The sequence below is a fragment of the Falco biarmicus genome, chromosome 7, assembly GCF_023638135.1.
Source record: "Falco biarmicus isolate bFalBia1 chromosome 7, bFalBia1.pri, whole genome shotgun sequence".
NCBI lineage: Eukaryota > Metazoa > Chordata > Aves > Falconiformes > Falconidae > Falco > Falco biarmicus.
In genome coordinates, this window is record NC_079294.1 from 2,883,852 (window position 1) to 2,901,442 (window position 17,591).

Below are 17,591 nucleotides of genomic sequence, written 5' to 3' on the forward strand. Positions count from 1 at the left end.
CCTTCTGCAAAGCTGAAACTTTGTTGGTTCTTCCTGACCCTAGTTGCCCACATAATTTATTGATGATCTTTCAGTTCGGGAGAAGCCTCATTACAGCACACCTAACCCTTTCTTTCTCTAGGCTAGCTCTTGGCACTACCAGCTGGAACTTTATTTGACAAGCCTGCCATGCAGCTACTACATGAGAAAGAGCTTTAAAATAACTAGTGGGAAACTTCAAAACAAGAACTATGTCTTACAAAGAAACAGATCACCTCAGGTAACAAAGCTCTCAGGAAAATAACGCACCTGCAGCGAAGTGGCTCATTACCTTACTACTCGTCTCCCAAAGGCTGCAAACCCCAGGGTAATACCTCCACAAAAAGCCCTTTAGGGGACTGGCCCAAACCCAGATCTGAAACCTACGGCTGAGTAAGCAAGAAATTGCTAAACAAAAACAACTGTTCTTTCAATTCTGCACGCGTGTGGTGGGTACAAGATGACAGGAGAGAAACAAGAATGCCAAAGGGGGTGTTAGCGTGACAGAAGATAGATACGTATATATTTGGTGCAGATGCACAAGTAAACTGAACTGTGCAAACTGTGCCCCAGCTATTGCTCTCTCTTGCAAAAATCACTAACAGCTCTCAATGATTAAACAATCTAAGAAAAATATGGTCACTTTATTGCAAAAGGAATTACAAGGTTCTTCACTTTTGCCCTTAACTCAGGCTGCAAATCAAAAGCAGTACCTGTGAATTCCCTATTAATGGCATGCTGAGACTGTAACAGCAAAAACTATAATATGTTAAAGATCTAATGACAAGGATTCACGCACAGCTGCTATTCCCCATCTGCTGAGCCTCAATATAATGGCATACAAGATCAAATGTCAACAATATGTTGATGACAGAGCTACATGCATCCTCATCTAGGTGAAAAGAGGCTGTCATCCAGCTGCCTACATGTCTGGAAGGAATAAATACTGGAGGAAAGAGCTGGCTTCAATTTAATTTGAGAAAGATGGTAGGAAGAGGTACCAAAAAAGTCTTCATGAAACTGCAAACCTCTTCTCAGCCCATGGCCAGTTCAGTGCAGATCTGGGAACAAATCACCTTTTGCTCCCTTCCCCCTACCTGACTTGGGCAAGACGACTGCACATAATCTCAGACACGGAACCATCTTTACCATAATTTCTTCTATCTAGTTAACACTACCCAATTGCACCAAAGCTAACGGTACCTATGGTGGAGCAAATGGGCTCAAGACCTCACCCAAACCACAAGAGCTTGGCTCTCCTAATACCGGACCCCATAATTCAACAAGGTGGCTTGGCGCTCAGCTTCATGTCCCACAAAGTAAAATCATCACAAATAGATGTCATCTGCCTTTTCTTCACACCAGTTTGCTCAGACTGACACTGCTCCCATGTTTAACCATTACGTGAGACATTAACACAGTGTTTTATGACGGGATCCTAACAAGTTTTTACAGTTTCTTACAAGTTCTGTCTTAGCAGCCTTCATGTAGACATGGGTGCATCAGTCAAGACAGCAACTGAACCAGCCCTTACAGCATACCATTCCTGCACCTATACTTGAATGTGCAAATCTTTATGTCATCTGCAACACCACGGTACCACTGCATCTGCCAGTGATGTTGAATACAGCTCTTTCTTACAGCACCCTACATCTGCCAGTGATGTTGAATACAGCTCTTTCTTACAGCACCCTACGTAAGCAGTGCTCACCAAAGTGTGTTTTGGATATGCCCTGCTTTTCTAAAGATACCTGCCAGAACCTGCCAATGCACAGAGCACACAAAACCGTCTGATCTCAACGAGAATCATGTTCCCCTTTGTATTAAATGAAGGGATTTCCCCTGTCAGTCAGACAAGGGTTCTGTCCCCAGGCCCTCTTACTAGTGTCAACAAGTACAGGCAGTCTGTGACTCTGCTTGGATTTTTGGGAGTCTAAGAAACATCTACCTTGTTCAACTTCTGCCAGAAATGAAAAATCTCTTTGGGCAGTAATTGGACGTATTATTTGCAGTTCTACTCAGAGTTGTCAGAAGCTGCCCCTGTTGACCTGAAGATGTCAAAATCTCTCTCAAAAAGGAGGCACACCAATAAGCATGCTTTTTCAGTAACACAGCAAGAGGTTGTACTCACTTTCTTGCAAACTACTCCTGTTTTCAGAAGTATGTTAGTTTATATGAACTCTTCTACTGGGGGTAACGTGTTGCAGTAAGACATTTCCAATCTCCTAATCCATTCCTACTCCTAATTCCACATTCTCCTAATCATTTTTCTTTTCTCATTATCAAGAGTTCTGACCAAACTGTAATTTGCACCTTAGTGAAGCAAATGTTCACGGCCATTTGCTTTCAGGCTTAAAGTCCCTTCACTTATGGCTGCAGGAGCACTCACAGCTCATCCAGGGAGTCGATGAGGCAGCGACCTTTGCAGACCACACTGGATATATTCTACTGACACTTCCATGAAGCTTAGAAGGCAAAGTACTCAATAAAATAGTGCATCTTCTCACCTACTCTGTGTGCTGTCCTCATTAAGAGTTAATATGCTGAAAAAAAGCTTGGCTCTGTGCTAAAACTCCACATGCTTTTCTGCTTCAGGCCCTTCTTCCTGCAGTATTTGGAATTCTCCATCTGTTTACAATGGAAACGTACACATACTCTGTTCCATCCAGGCTAGTGACCAACCACTTCTTCAGAATGTTTCCCAAATACCAGTAGCCTTCCTTGTCAAGAGCTAATTCTGGATCTCCACAGTCTAGTTTCCTCCCAGATTCAAAGCACAATGCAGTATTTGAGAAGGGACTTGGTTAAGTCACCTTATTCCCAGAAATTGCAAGATTTGCTCTTCAGCTTCGTGTCAATCAAATTTTTCTATCACCCCTCTTGCTTTTTGTCTCAGCTTAAAAGCTCCTTTCCAAGCTTTATTTTAATTTGGATTACAGTAATCGTGTTTTTCTGATATCTCAAAGTTCGCTTCCTCTGGGTAAAATTAAAACCATTAAACATTGCAAGGGCATCAGAATTTGTGAATGCCAGAAATAAAACTATCTTCTGGCTGCCTTTCTCACTAATAGCCACAGTCAACAGATCCAGGGCAATATGATCCTTTACTACTTTATGTTTCTAAGAACTTTCAGCTCTGACCAAGTTTCTAATTTCACTTTCTTCCAAGTTCTTTAACCTCTGTATAAACTTGGAATCATGGAAGTCAGAAATCACCCAACACCCAAGCAGCTCGAAAATGGGTCCTCTTTATGTGGAGACCAGCTCCACCAATGCTTTCAACATTGGCTGCAAAACCTATTCGTACTCAGTATTTGGAGCCCTTTCTCCCAGCTTCCCACCTCTGAAACTCAAATATTTCCAGACAATTCCTAGTACCACTGCTACCTGTACCACCCCAAGCTAGAGATCTGCTAAAAGCAATTCCTTCCCTGTACTGTCCAGCTACAGATAAATTTCAGAGATGTTAGCTAGGTTTGCAAAAAAACCAAACCACAAACACTAAAAAAGGAAGCTTATGCATACCACTTGTTAGAAGTCAGCCCTACTAGAGAGCTTCTTAAGCTTCAGTCTGAAAAACAAACTTGCTCTTTCGCAAAGCCAGATTTCCATCTGAAATGCTAAGCAGATCAATCTGAAGGGAGTGAATAGAAAGAGCAGGAACCTCTAGCTCATGACTATCAGATCTCATGACAGTTCAATACTTTTACTCCATTTCCGAACAATACTTCTGTCAACTCATGTCAGCCCTGACCTGTAGAACTCTACCCAATCTCTCCAAAATACTACGAGTAAGATGCGTACAGACAATGCACGCTTGTGTAACCAAGATGCTCCTTAGCACAATCCAGAAGTGCTGGAGTTCTCAGAGAGAACTTTTCTCTCCAGCTCTGAAAATTACACCAGCACCCAGTGGATTTCTAGGTGCAATTAAATGTATTGAGTTTCACATAACAAAACTAATTAATTGCATCTTTAAAGCCTCTATTTCAAGAGTGAAATGGAGGAAATTCTCTAAGGAACAGAAACCTTCATTCCCTGACTACTAGTCAAGGATGTGGAGGAGGGGTTAACTGGAAGCAGAGATAATCACTGTATTTCACTCCTCAGAGGTTGCCACACTTTCAGGTGACTCTACAGGCCACATTGGCAAGCCCTGCTCTCCCAGGTCATGGATTGCAAATCGAAAGGCATCAGTGAAGGAACGAACAATTGTGAGAGAGTTTACAAGAATTTTCATAGAAGCTGATGTAGCATTTCTCTTTAATTTCTCTCTTGAGAGTTTTGCGAGTGATGTAAAATTAAAATATCCACAAAGCAATGCTTCAGAACATGGCTGTGACTTAATTTTTAATTAAGAAGTTTAGTAACAATTGCTTTGTATTACAAGCTGTTGGCACAAAGGCAACAAAGATGCTTTCTCATTCCCTCTAATTTGCACATTGAAGAAAAGAGTTTCACCAGGTTTCCTAAACCTTTTTCGACCGCATGCTGGCCAAACTGCAAACAGGTTTTTACTTAACTGAATAGGAATTCATCATCCATTGTAAAGACAGTGTGCTAAGAATATTACCAAGTTTCCTACTTAAAGCTCTGTTTTGGTTTTGCATGTCTTGAAAAGTATTAGACACTTACAGAGCGGTCTTACTGCAAAACTCGACAGAAGAAATACCTGTAGTTGTTCTACTAATTTTTACAACTAGATGAAGGAATAGTATTTATGAGATTAACAGTTTTATGTTTGGCCCTAGAAACTGAACAAAGGTGACCAACGACACACCAGAATGTTGAAACAATACTCGACATCATCCCACAAGAAGGCTCTTTAACCAAATTAATTCAAACGGGTCTAGTTGTGACCCTGTCATTATGCAAAAAGCTGGAAGTCCAAAGCAGTCAGAAATGAGACATTTTTGAAATCTTTAAACATGACGTGGGAAAGGGGAAAACAGCAAATTAGTTAGCAAATCCTGCTAGACTGGATAGATTTTAAAATGTGGGGGAAAGCTTTTTGGAAGCTAAAAATACATGTGCAAGAAAGATGAAAAAAGCAACCTTTAGAATACATGCAATCCATCTGGAGAAAGATAATCCAGAACTACAGCAGATGAGAGACGGGAGTGCAGTGATGTGGAGCAAGTCTGAAAAGCAACAGTGGAAAAAACTGTACAAAATTTTCAATGCATCATAACAGGAAAAAAAAAAAGCAACAGTTTTCAACTGCGTAAGTAAAGCCCTGTAGTTCAAAAAAAGCAGAAAAAAAAAATACCCTCTCTGGGCTTCTGGTAAGACTATGCTTATCACATTACATAAATTTAAACATATCCCAGAATGAGGGGGGTGGGGTGGGGAGAAGAAGGGTATTTTGGAGAGAATTCAAAAGAGAAAAAACCCCAAAGCTGGAAGATTGAATTACAAGGAAAGATTAAGGGAATACAAAGCATTACTTCACTAAATGGTGACTAAGAGCAAGGGTACAAGCATTTGAAGAGTATAACACACCACAGGGAAAGAAGATATGTCTGAAATGGAGATGAAGAACTATAAATGGGAGATTTAGACAGAAGCTTACCAATTTAGCTGGCTACAAAAAAAAAAGTCTCCAAAAGGAAGGGCTAGAAGCCATAGCAACTGGAGTTTAGAGCAAATGTAAATGATGGATGAGGGGAAGAAACACAGTTTTGGCTAATAGGACTTCTCTATCTTAACTTATTATGATATGGTAAAAAGACTGTGGGAAGGGATACTCCCGTATCTGGCAGGAAAAGCTATGTATTTCACTAGGATCTTAAAATAACTGAAAAAAGAAACAGTACTAGGGCAAGCCACACTTTTAAAAGGATCTAACAGGATACTGAATCCATGTAATTAGTGATCTTACCATATCCAGACAGCATTCACCAACCGTACCTGCTAACCAGACTGTGCTTTTTTCATAAACGCATTTAAATTTCTGTCTCTTAAGGTAAGAGGCTCGTACCAGAATGGTAGCTCAGAACCAGGGCCGAAAAAGTGCTGACTGGCACACCAAAGAATATCCTCATCATTGATCTTCCCTTGCCTTATGACATGAACAGATGACAATAAACAGGAGTTTGGTATCGGCTGATAAACCAGCTCATGTAATGACACAGCTGTGATGACCCTCTCTGAATCATGAGCACTCTGGAGAGCAACTACAGAGTCTGAAGATGAATCAAGCAATTTCTCCCAAAGACAAGTCTCTCCCCAGTGCCAGGCCACTAGACAAATGGCTCACTGCTCTGCCAAAAGTAGTAAGAGGAGCCTTTTAAAAAAGAAGAATTTATAAAGACAGGAGAGAAGGGAGAAAAAAAGAACTAGAGGGGAAAAAAGCTTATTCCACTATGATCAAGTTATCCCCCAAAGTGAAAAGCTATTTCTCCTCTCCTGCAACAAGTCACTTGAATACATGGCCTAAAACTTGAATCCACCCAAATTTCAGCATTAGAAATTACCTTGCTCTGCCTCCTCAGCTCTGTGCGCTATCAGTTAGACATGGCTTTTCCCATCCTGAACTATCACTGAACAGCTGCTGTGTCCGCTGACGAACAAAGCAAGACACACATGTTCTCTTAATTCTGTCTGTCAGTTTGCAAAAAGATGAAGGTTTTCCCTCAGGTACTGAACAAGAGAATGGGTCATGATTCAGCCCTCCCACAAAGCAGAAGTACAGAAAGATAATTCCATTGCCAAAATATACCTACATGTACATGGAAAGCTCAGGAATAAATAGCCAACAACAGCCTGTTCGGCAAAAGAATGGCAAGGCTTACCTTCAGCCTGCAAGTATGATATGAAGCTTGGCTCTGACCCTTCCTGAAACTGCTGGTGGCTGCTCTCCTAGGGAACAGCTGCTTTTAGGAATGTTAGGAAAGGATCCTCAAGCCTCAGCTGAAAAACTCCCTCAGCAAAACCAACTGCAGTACCACAAGCACGATGTGTTTTACCCCAAGTAGTACAAAAGGCCTATTAGGTACTCTGAGTGGTACCCACATTTAGGAATGTGTTCTACGACATGGAATGTATTTGTTTGTCATCATATTTGAAACCAGAGCAAAGTTTCACAATTCTGTTATATTTACATTCTCCTGCCATGTTTGCATACCTCTGTAATAAATTCCATGACATGTTTATTATTCACTGGGCCTGGAGCATGCTGCTTCTGTGCCCTTATAACCCAGCAACTAACCACTAGCCTAGAGCCAAAGCGACACAAAAATCACTGATGCAAACACACAGAAACGGACTACATGTATGCTCACCCTCATAGAGGTTTCTCCACCGTGGGGCTGTTGCAGCCTGAAGACTTGAGCAACCATGTGTTCCGTGGAGGGGTGCAGCAGGATACGCCGGGAAGCCAGTCCCACCATTACATACCTGCCCATTGGAGACAGGCTCACCGAAATGGCATTAGGGCCTGTGAAGAGAAGAGGGGTTATTTCTCTCACAGGTTGACATCCCTCCCCACACTACATCCTCACACCTTCTTCATTCCCTTCCAGCATTCCCATAGCGTATTGCATTCTAAGCTTATTCTTGTAGAGAAGAATAAGGAGACAGGCACAAGTACACACTTCCTTGCCGCAAGCATCTTCCCACTAATAGAATATTCTTCAAGGAATAAGAAAAAAAAATAATCTATCCTTTAGCAGTTCCCCATACCGGCACCTCACGTGTCCAGACCACACCACAAGGCCCTCCCCAGCAGTACCGTAACTGTGACCGGCTGGAAGGCCACACAATGTTGCTGCTGCTGTTCAGACCATTGCGTTTCTCGCTGAAGGTTGAGTTCTGAGGTAACTTCTCACACCCCCACCCACCCGGACTTCTAGCTCTACGCTTACCAAATCGCTTTGTGTAAAGCATCTCGCCCAAGTTGTGGGGTGCCAGAGAATACACAGCCAGTATTCCCTCGTCGGGGAAGCCTCTCTGACTGCTGGGAATGAAGGCTGCCAGCAGCTGCCCATCGGCAGAGATATCGCAGCTAGCATCATTGTAAATCTTGCAGTTTTGAACAAGCACGTTCACAGAAGCTGCAAAGAAGAAAGAAAGGAACAGCAATTAGAACACTTAGCTTCAACAGTGAATAAAGTAAGATTTAAACCTCATGTTGGAGACTGGACAGTACATGCAAAAGGCACTCAAGACATTTAGCTTCCTCCAGAAGTTTATGAAACGTTTATACACTGATTAATGTAATATTTGCTTCAAAACGGAGATAAGACACCGCAATGAGCCCAGGAAACGAAATCTACTCATGTCCTGGAGCCTTCAGCCAAGAAATAGTGGCAATTGCACTTTATCAAACCCCTCCTTTGTTGAGCATAACATCACCCTTTGCAAAGGACAGCACAGTTTAAACGAGTCTCAAATCATGACTCTGTCAAACTCTAGCAGTGGCAGCATCAGAAACAGCACACCTGAATTCATTTCCCCTTCTGTTGTGGAGCCCCTAGTTCCAGCTCCTCTTATCTCCAATAAACAGGAGACAAGAGAAAAATTCCTCCCTGTAGATACATTCATTTCTGACAGCTGATTTTTACAACAATCTTGGATAAAGCAAGTGAGAAAGGGCAGAGACTTCTCCAGCCAGTCCTCCATTTAATTACTCCAGTATGTGAGACACTCGCACAATCAGTGAAGTAACTGTTCAGCAGACGGGGTAGTGAGCAGCAATTCACACACAGAAATTTTACTTTAGTCTCTGCTGGCGAGTTGCTGGGTGACCTCGTACAAATCCTTTCCCCTCTGTACCCTGCACAGGCAGACTACAAGCTCCTGTATCTTACTACGCACTTGTGCCATTCCTAGAACAATCAGGCTCCGGGGCCTTTTAGCATCGTCCTCACCAACAGTTCAGTGTTGGCTTAGTAAGACAAGGCTGGAGTTACGTTTGCTCCCTCAGCCTAGCCTTAAGGTGCTCCAGTTTTTTCATTAAAACCGCTGCAACTATTCCAGGAGGTTTGGAGCTGGAACTGCATACAGTATTCTGGGGATGGGGAAATTTCAAATTCTAGTATTTTCAAACTCAAGGGGATAGAAATAAAAATAGACACAAAGCCCACATTTTCAAAACAGAAACTTTGCATGTAGAAGACCGAACACCCCATCTCACATGCTTCAAGCTATAGCATCATATGGAGCACTGTGTCAACTTCTACAGTCCAGAAACTCTCTTCTAAACTGTCAGACCGTGCCCAGCCTAGAAGGGGCTTTGATTTGTTCAGCTAAAGTTGCAGTTGAGCTTATGAAGCACTTTTTGGGCTAGATTCCCTATTAGTTCAACAAAAGAACAGTGCCAGAATGCTTTGTGCATACTTCTGAAGGTCTGAACTTCCAAATCAAATTAAGGCTGTAACTCAATGCTTTAACAAACTGGCACTGCTGCCAGAAGAAACAATCCCTGCCCTTTGTTTCCAACACTTCTGTGAAAAGAAAGCTACATCTGGAAACTGATAGGCTGAGAAATTACTGACTGTTGTCTAGGTCACTTTTTAGCCGCACAGTTTCCCAGCCAAGGTGGCACACCACATGGCCACAGAGACACTTGCAGCAGCAGAGAAGTCATGACAGGCAAAAAGACAGGACTGCTCCTTCTTCCAGCAACGCTGAACCTCCCCTTTAGTTCTTCTGGTCTCAAAGACATTTTTCCTGGGAACTGCTTTCCTGCACGGTTGAGTATCAACTGCTACTGTTCCACTTAAGAAACTCGGATGAAAAAGATGACGAGGATAAAAACTGGACTGCGTAATTACATTCTGTACCAAACCTCCTACACCTGTACTCTAAATTTATTCAATCATTTTTTTCAGTGTCAAAGCTGCTAAAAACAGTAATTTTCAGCCTAGTATAAACAGAAAGGTGCTGAACAGGAAAAGGTAAATAACGGTAGTCACTGTCAGCACTGTAATAACAGAATCTAAAAGACACATGGCCCTTCAAAGAACAGACGGTCCAAAAGATAACAAAATTCCCGAGTGCTTAGTCCAAAGCCAGCTAAACAGGAAAACAACAGAATAAAGGTACTATAGTACCTAACTTAAAAAAAAAAAGGTAGAATTAAAAATTTGCCCCCACCCCCCTTTATCTTCTTTGCTGTAAACTACCTAAAGGATACATGACAACAGGTTGTACTATTGTCATCTCTGTCAAATGGGGAGAATTCCTGCAGAGTTCTTCAGTGACTCATTTCAAAACCAGTCCTATTTATTAGCTTTATTAGCTTGGCACAGAGTGGAGTGGTTGATGAATTCTTTTGATAAAGTTGGGTAATTTCATTAACAGAGCATAATCAGAAGTACACAGAGCCATAACAGAAGTGAAATGAAAGAATGCTAGAGTGTATTAACCTTTAGAAAATTTCTGCTTTACCTAGGAGCTGCTCAGTTGGCAACAAGAGAGAATTGACTTTGGTGATCGCAGCAAAGAGCGAGCCATCCTCCCAGCGTAACAGCGCAAGGCACGGCAATGCTGAACTGCTGGGGAGCCTGCTTACAACAGGAATCTCTGCTAATATACAGCCTTGTGCTGAGACCACATGCAGGATACTGGGCACACTTTTGGTCAGCCCTGTTCAAGACAGACTAAACCCTAAACGGTAACAAGTCCAGCAGAGAGCTCGGAAGATGGCTGGACAGGTGAATACTGGGACTCTCCCAGCCAAACCTGAGACAGAGCCAAGTGAGAAGGCCAGCAACAGAGCAAGGCTACACACTACACAGGGAAAGCATTTGCCAAAATGCAACTATGAAACACACCACCACTACCCGTGCAAAAAAACTTTGATTATCAGAAGAGAAATATATAGTCCAGTCCTTTTCTTTGGGGGTCTAAGAACTGTCCTTTCTCATTCCTGTTCTGCTAGATGTCTAAGTTTTTGTCCTGCACTTCTGGGCTCAGGATGCAGTTTATGGGAGTCAGCCTCAGTTTCCCTACAGTGTTAACTACTGTCACCTGATGCCCAATGTTGGAAGCAGCAAGACTGTATACTTGCTTCATCAGTCCAAAGGTATGGGTGCCATTTAGCCCAGGGACCCTTCTGTACTGATGAACCCCTAGTGCTTTTCAAAGAAGTGCAAGAACTTCTAGAGGGGACAGGTACTGATTTCTCTGGGCACAGGTGATGTTACATCTTTGCTCCTACAGCTATTGAAAATCACAGTCTACAGCATCCATGCCTCTTCTCAGCTTTTAAAGTTTGAGGGTTTTTAATCCAATGCAACCTTGGATGTTCATAAGAAACTCCCATCTTGATTTCTGGAAGGTAAGAAATGCTTGTATTTCTTTTGTACCACTTAGTTTCAGGGACGTTGCCAAGCCTTGTACATATCCTCACAGTTCCATGGCTATTTTTTTCTTTTCCAGATCTCTAATCCTCTTCCTCATCTAGCATTTACTATATGTCTTTTTAAAAAAAAAGACACTGGGAATCATATAGCACACGTTCACTCATTTTCTATCAACACTCTCCCTCCCCCGCCCCCCCCCGCCACCTGCCCCTCCTTCAGCACAGCACAGAGGTTTTTGGTGAACAAGTCCACAATGATGGCCAACATGACTGCGTGTCTTGTTCTTTTTAAAGTTTGTTGCATATGGTGAATGCCTCTTAGCAAAACAGATTGTGAGCTCCTCTGCCAGAAGTGAACTATCCTTCCCCCTTGATGTGTGCCTGGAACATAAAACACCACAGATGCAAGTTGCACTGAACAAGAAAGAGCGCCCTTTCTTTCAGTCTTTCAGTATCCGATTCACGCTGGCATTACGGTTCTTTGCTCTTCCCTCATTTACAAAGGATGAGAGACTCAGCACTTACACCTAGAACCAGCAGAAAAAGTTGAAATGTGAGAGGTGGAGTTCTCAGCAAGGTTTCATTTTAAGGAAGATTAAAATTGAAGAGATTCCCAAGGCGTGGGGAGGATGAAGATACACATGCATTTGACAGGGCCACAGGCTATTTGATTTCTTTGCACCCCAGGCCTGATCTATGAAAATGAAGCCAATACAGAAGATTTCAGGGACAAAAAATTGCTATTTTTGGAAAGCCATTTACAACAAGGCTGCCCTTTCATCTCTTGTTTTCTTCTGTTGTTAATGCAGCCACTGAGCTGACAGAACAGATCAAAAGAAACATCAGAGAACAAATTAATCAAGCTGTTGTGCCAACTTGGAGTGCTTACACCTACAGCATAATTACGCTTGAAACTGGGGAAGGCCTGGAATGCCAGCAGCAACAGCACTGTTTGCCAAAGGAAAACAGTGCTGGCTGCACCATCCGCTCCTAGCCATCCTTAAGGATGACACTTTCTTAAAAGCTACTCCTATTTATGTTATTTAGTGCACTTTCCTCCCCACCCCACCCCCCTTTTCTTCTTTTAAGTCCTTTTGCATCCCACTGTGGATCAGTAAGTATTGATTAAACCACCTTCCTCAAGTCCCAGCCAGGGTTAGAACCGGACAAATTCCTGATGTGTGACTAATATGGAAGAACTAGACCAGTACAGCCAAAATGGCTAGAAAATGAAATAATGAGCAGTGAGCAGCATGACAGAAACTGTATTCAAAGGATATAAACAAGAGATAAAACCTCCAAATATTTTACCTCTGGAAAGGCTATCTCCTACACTGTTCGCTGATTCAATACTTACCCATTAGCTGCAGGAAATTTTAAGGATATGCAACACTTACTAGAAGAATATTAAATAAATGCCAGAGATAGCATTGTCTCTGCTGCCAAATAAATTCTCCACCCCAATGCTGATATGACTGACAATTACAGTTTAAGAATGGGCCATTTTCATTTAAGTTATTAAAAGCAAAACTGGCAAAAGGAGAGGAGAAATCTGAAGCCATCTTCTTCCATTTTGCAATTAATTGAGAAAGACAGGGAAGAGACCGAAATCCCCCAGTTCCCTGCAAAGCCATTTCCCCAGGATTGCCGGAGTGCTCTTTTGTGCTCTTGCTGGACTGAGCATTAGTGAGGTCGCTGCCAGGGAGCTGAGCCCTGAGCCCAGGGCTCCGAAGGGTGCTGGGATCCAGCTGCTGAGATCACAGGACTGCGCTAATCATGCTGCTGTCACTTGCTCAGATGTGTCCGCTTCAGTGGAAAACATCCTACTTCCGAACTCTTTTCTTTGTTTAACTGTAACAGGAAGAAGAGCTGCTCAGACACGGAGGTTGGCTGCGGAGTCATTTCTTTGATGGAGTGTGGAGCTGGCAGGCAGTCCCGAACTTCGGCTGCATCATTCCATGTGCCTGAACTCCCAAACCACTGGTGGCTCAAGTCAATCCCAGGCAGTGCAACAGCCCCCTCTGTAAACAGACTCTCTCACATGACCACCTCTAATTTATAGGAAATGATGGAAAGAAAAGGAGCTATTGAGATCACATGCCTTACTGGGAAAACATTTTATTTCTGAGATCATGAAGAGTCAGAAAAAAACTCCTCCAACCCACCACTCCGCTGTCACCCATTTAGCTTCACAATATCTCTACAAATTGTGCACCCTGGAAAACTTGCAGCTTGCCTTTGTTCTGTGCCCAGACAAGCTTGGCAAATACCTGTTTTAAGATGAGCACAGCTGCTACATCTTCATACATCCTTCCTAGACCTTGGCAGAGGGAGATACAGCTAACCATCTAGAAATGCCAGAGTTGGGCTCAGCGTGTAACAAGGAAGAAGTGGAGTAAAACTGAATGTTTCCAAATGGTAATAAACCCAGATGGACAAGCCATCTTGATTTATGTACAAAGTGGGGAGTCAGAAGAGTTGGGGATGGGCTTGTACTAGGAACCCTGCCTGCGAGAAGGGCGCAACGACAACAGAAACCGTAGCCCAATTTCCAGCTAATTGGAAGCTATTTAAGCCATTTCAGAATGGAAATGTCCTGGTAGGGGAGAAGGAGAAGATTGAAATATTGATGTCTTGAGGAGCAGATGGTTCTTATTTTCTATGGGATTCCATAAATTATAAACAAACATCTTATGCTTTTTTTTTTTTTTTTTTTTTTAATTTTTCTCCTCCCTCAGCAGCCAGATGAAGCAAAAAATAAATAAAACCACTATTAGCAGCTGTGGCACTCTTCAAATAATTTACAAGCTTGCAGAGAAGTTCCAAAGAATTTAAGCCAGCAGCAAGATGCTTCCCGCTCTGACTTCATCTTTATTCTGTTCCAGAGTCTGGCTGGATCAACAGAAAATATTGCTACCACATGGCAAAGCTTTGCCTTCAGCACTGATCCTCAGTCTACAACTTTACACTAGTACTACAAAGTTTGGCACTTAACACACATCAAAGTACTGGGCACACGAGTTTAACACAGTATTCTGCTTTAAAGACGAGACTGTGTGCTCTTTCCCAAGAGACAGAATGGTTCTCAAGGACAAAATATAACACATCTTCCCCCTTTACAATGTCCAGGGCTACTGCAGGGCTTTTACTTCCCACCAGGCTATAAACATCACACCACAGTATTCTGCACAATGTGAAGGAAGGAGATGAAACAGAAACAGCAGATACTTCATCTGTAGGAATGACACAGTACGAAAACTTTTTGTAATGGGATGGACTACTGGTGACTTTGCCCTAGCTCCTCCTGTTTCCCAGAGACTGGGAGGTAAACGGCCCCATACAGCCTGCCTAGAGAAGCTGGGGATGTCCCATCATTTCAAGTGTTCAGGGTCAGAGTGGACAGAGCTTTAGGCAACCTCATCTACTGAAAGATGCCCCTGCCCATGGCAGGGGAGCAGACTACATGATCTTTAAAGCTCCCACCCAACTCAAACCATTCTGTGATTGCACGATTTCAGCTCCCCACATCTCTGCTGCTATGGTGTCATGACATGTGCTCCTTTGGTGGGTTCTTTAAGCAACAGGACAGTATCCCCCAGAGACCTCTATTGTCAGATATGTAATTTCTAGGATTGCAGAACAGACAGGGCTAGGACTAAGAGAAGGTTTTTCTTAATTCATTTTAATAGCTACCTGTGAAAGCAGAAGTCTTTCTGAAAACAGAATCCCTGTTCTCCCTAAAAAAGTCGGTCCCTTAAAGCTGAACGCAATCCGGTTTTGCTGAGAAGTCAAGCAACGAATTTCACATATGCACTGAAAGGGCCCAAGCTAAAAATCACCGTACAGAGACGTACTCATGGATACCTACCTCCTATCTTCATCCTAGGCTGCCACACACATTTCTGCAACTGTGCAGCAAGCTGTATCAGGATACCATTCTGGGTTAAAAACAGCCTTTCTATACAAGTTAGTTTACCCCCCCAAAAAAGTCATTCCTTGATCAGCTGACCACAAGCACCAAATATGCTTGTGCCTGCGTAAGGAAGTCTCTTCCAACATGACAGCTAGCTTATGCCATAGAACACATATAAAACTATGGGCTACTTTTCACAAAGGAAAGAACAAGCAAATAAATAAAATCAGCAATATTGCTCATATTCTTGACCCAGAATCAGCTTTCACCCGAGATATGGGGCAAATCACTGCTTTTGCAAATGGCTAGAAGCTGTATCTACTTCCCCTGGCTTGCAACACTGTGGTAAGCAGACCCATGACTCCCAAAATGTTTTGCAGCACTTTAACCCACAATGATGTGAATAACTTGGAGAATTCAGACCCAATTAATTAGCAGGCTCTTATGTAAAGGTATGAAGACAATATCCCTCTAGAAACATGTTGGTAGAAGAATGAGGAGACAGAACAACTCTGTACCTAAAGAAGATTGTATATTCCCATGAGAACGCTCACAAAAAAGCCCTCCATTTATGCACGGATTTGCTGATAGCAAGAATACACAAGCTAGACAGACCAAGAACAGCTCTGCATGCTTTTAGTAAACCTTCTCAAAAGGCTAAACATTTTACAGTTCCCACTGCAACATGACAAGTAACCCAAGGCCTGCAACATACAGCTACCTTTGGGAGATTCTAGAGCTTATGGTATAGCTCTGGTTGGTATAGACTTAAAAGAAAGCACTGGTGTTCCTTCCAGCTTACCATTGCTGATTTCAGGCAGATCAAACTTGGTGAAGTCCCACCACTGGAGGCGGTAGGTGGTGTTGGCAATGTTGCTGGCCACAGCTGACTGTCCATCTCCAATCACAGCACCTACAGAAGAGGGGGAAATAATTAGCAGTTTAACCTTCAGAAGATTATCCAGAAAAGAGCTGGGGAGACAAAATCATAGAAAACCTTTCAAAATCTAACACACAAAACTCTAGAATCTTAAAAAACCCCACTTATTTTCAGAAATGGCAACACCTGCTAAATAAGTCACAGAGCATAGGAAATTAATAGGAAAGCACCTCCCTGCAACACATTTCTGAAAGAAAAGAAAGCTGATGAGAGGGTAAGATTTGCCCAGTTTCACAAGGCAAAAATCCTAATAAATTCATTTAGTGCAAATGCATTCTACTTATTGGTACCAGTGAAGCTGTATTTTCACAGAATCACAATTTTCTACTACAGCTATGAAGGCAGACCAGAATACATACCAAGGAAAAGCGTTGCCCTGGCAAATCACATGCATTTGTGGACATAATCCCTCTTACTACTGCAAACGTCACTCAGAAGATACACACTGCCTACAACATTTGCCACACAGTAAGGACAGTCACAAAACATTAGCAAGGAGGACCTACAACCTGGCCCTTTGCTGCTCTGGGTGGCTCCAGGCAAATGACGTGACCCTTGCTAACCACCCCAGGATCTGGGCAACAGCCCAAAGCAGACGCCTAGGCAGAACACTTCAGGAACTAGCACAGAAACCATAATTTTCCAGGCAGAAAGGAACTGCCACTGGTAACTCAAGTTGGCATACATCTGAGAAACCTCAGAGGCTTTAAACGCAATCCTTAGGGAGATGAGTGGAGGGAAGAAACAGTTCTCCCATAATAGCACTAGAGTCAAAAATCTCACACTATTTGCAGTCTCTAAGGTCTTCATATACATGCAGCCCTTGTAGTACACATATATGCCGGCACCCAGAGAAACTCAAGGTAATAGAAATTGATGAGGGAGAGCAAAACAAGATCATCCCCGAGCACAAACGAGGGAAAGCACAGCCTCGAGAGCCTTCGCAGTCTGGATTTCAGCATCTCCACGCTGTCTCTAGCGGGAAGCGCACAGCGAAGTCAGTGGCTTCACTCTCCCAGAAGGGCTCTTCTGCCTGGGCACAACAGTGGAAGAGACGCCACTCCGACAGCTCCGATTCCAGCACGCAGCAGGCCCGTGCCTGCACGGAGAGCTAAAAGCTTGTTAAATGCCAGTAAATGAAAATGGTGCAGAAGAAGATAAGGAGACTAGATTTTTACTTTTCATATGGAATCCCAGGCTTGTAAAATAAATGGCCTGAAAACACACACTATAACAGGGTTTATGTTTTCTCTGCAAAGTAAAGAGCTAGGCAGGCAGGGCAAAGTGAGGGAGCAAACTCTAGACCAGTGCTGATAAACAAACAGAACGATGCCAGGAAAGCTGCTGCTAGTATTCTTTCCACTGATAAGCTGTCTTGAGCCCTGACTTTTGGTTCTGGAGAAAGCTCAAAA

The 17,591-nt window shown here is 42.8% G+C and overlaps 1 protein-coding gene across 1 annotated transcript in view; it reads right to left on the bottom strand.

Moving 5' to 3' along the window:
• AMBRA1 (autophagy and beclin 1 regulator 1) overlaps positions 1-17,591 on the bottom strand; it is a 136,154-nt gene that overhangs the window by 35,937 nt on the left and 82,626 nt on the right. The window contains 3 exon segments of the mRNA XM_056346179.1: positions 7,302-7,456; positions 7,884-8,072; positions 16,042-16,152. Coding sequence (XP_056202154.1) covers positions 7,302-7,456; positions 7,884-8,072; positions 16,042-16,152 — 455 coding nt within the window.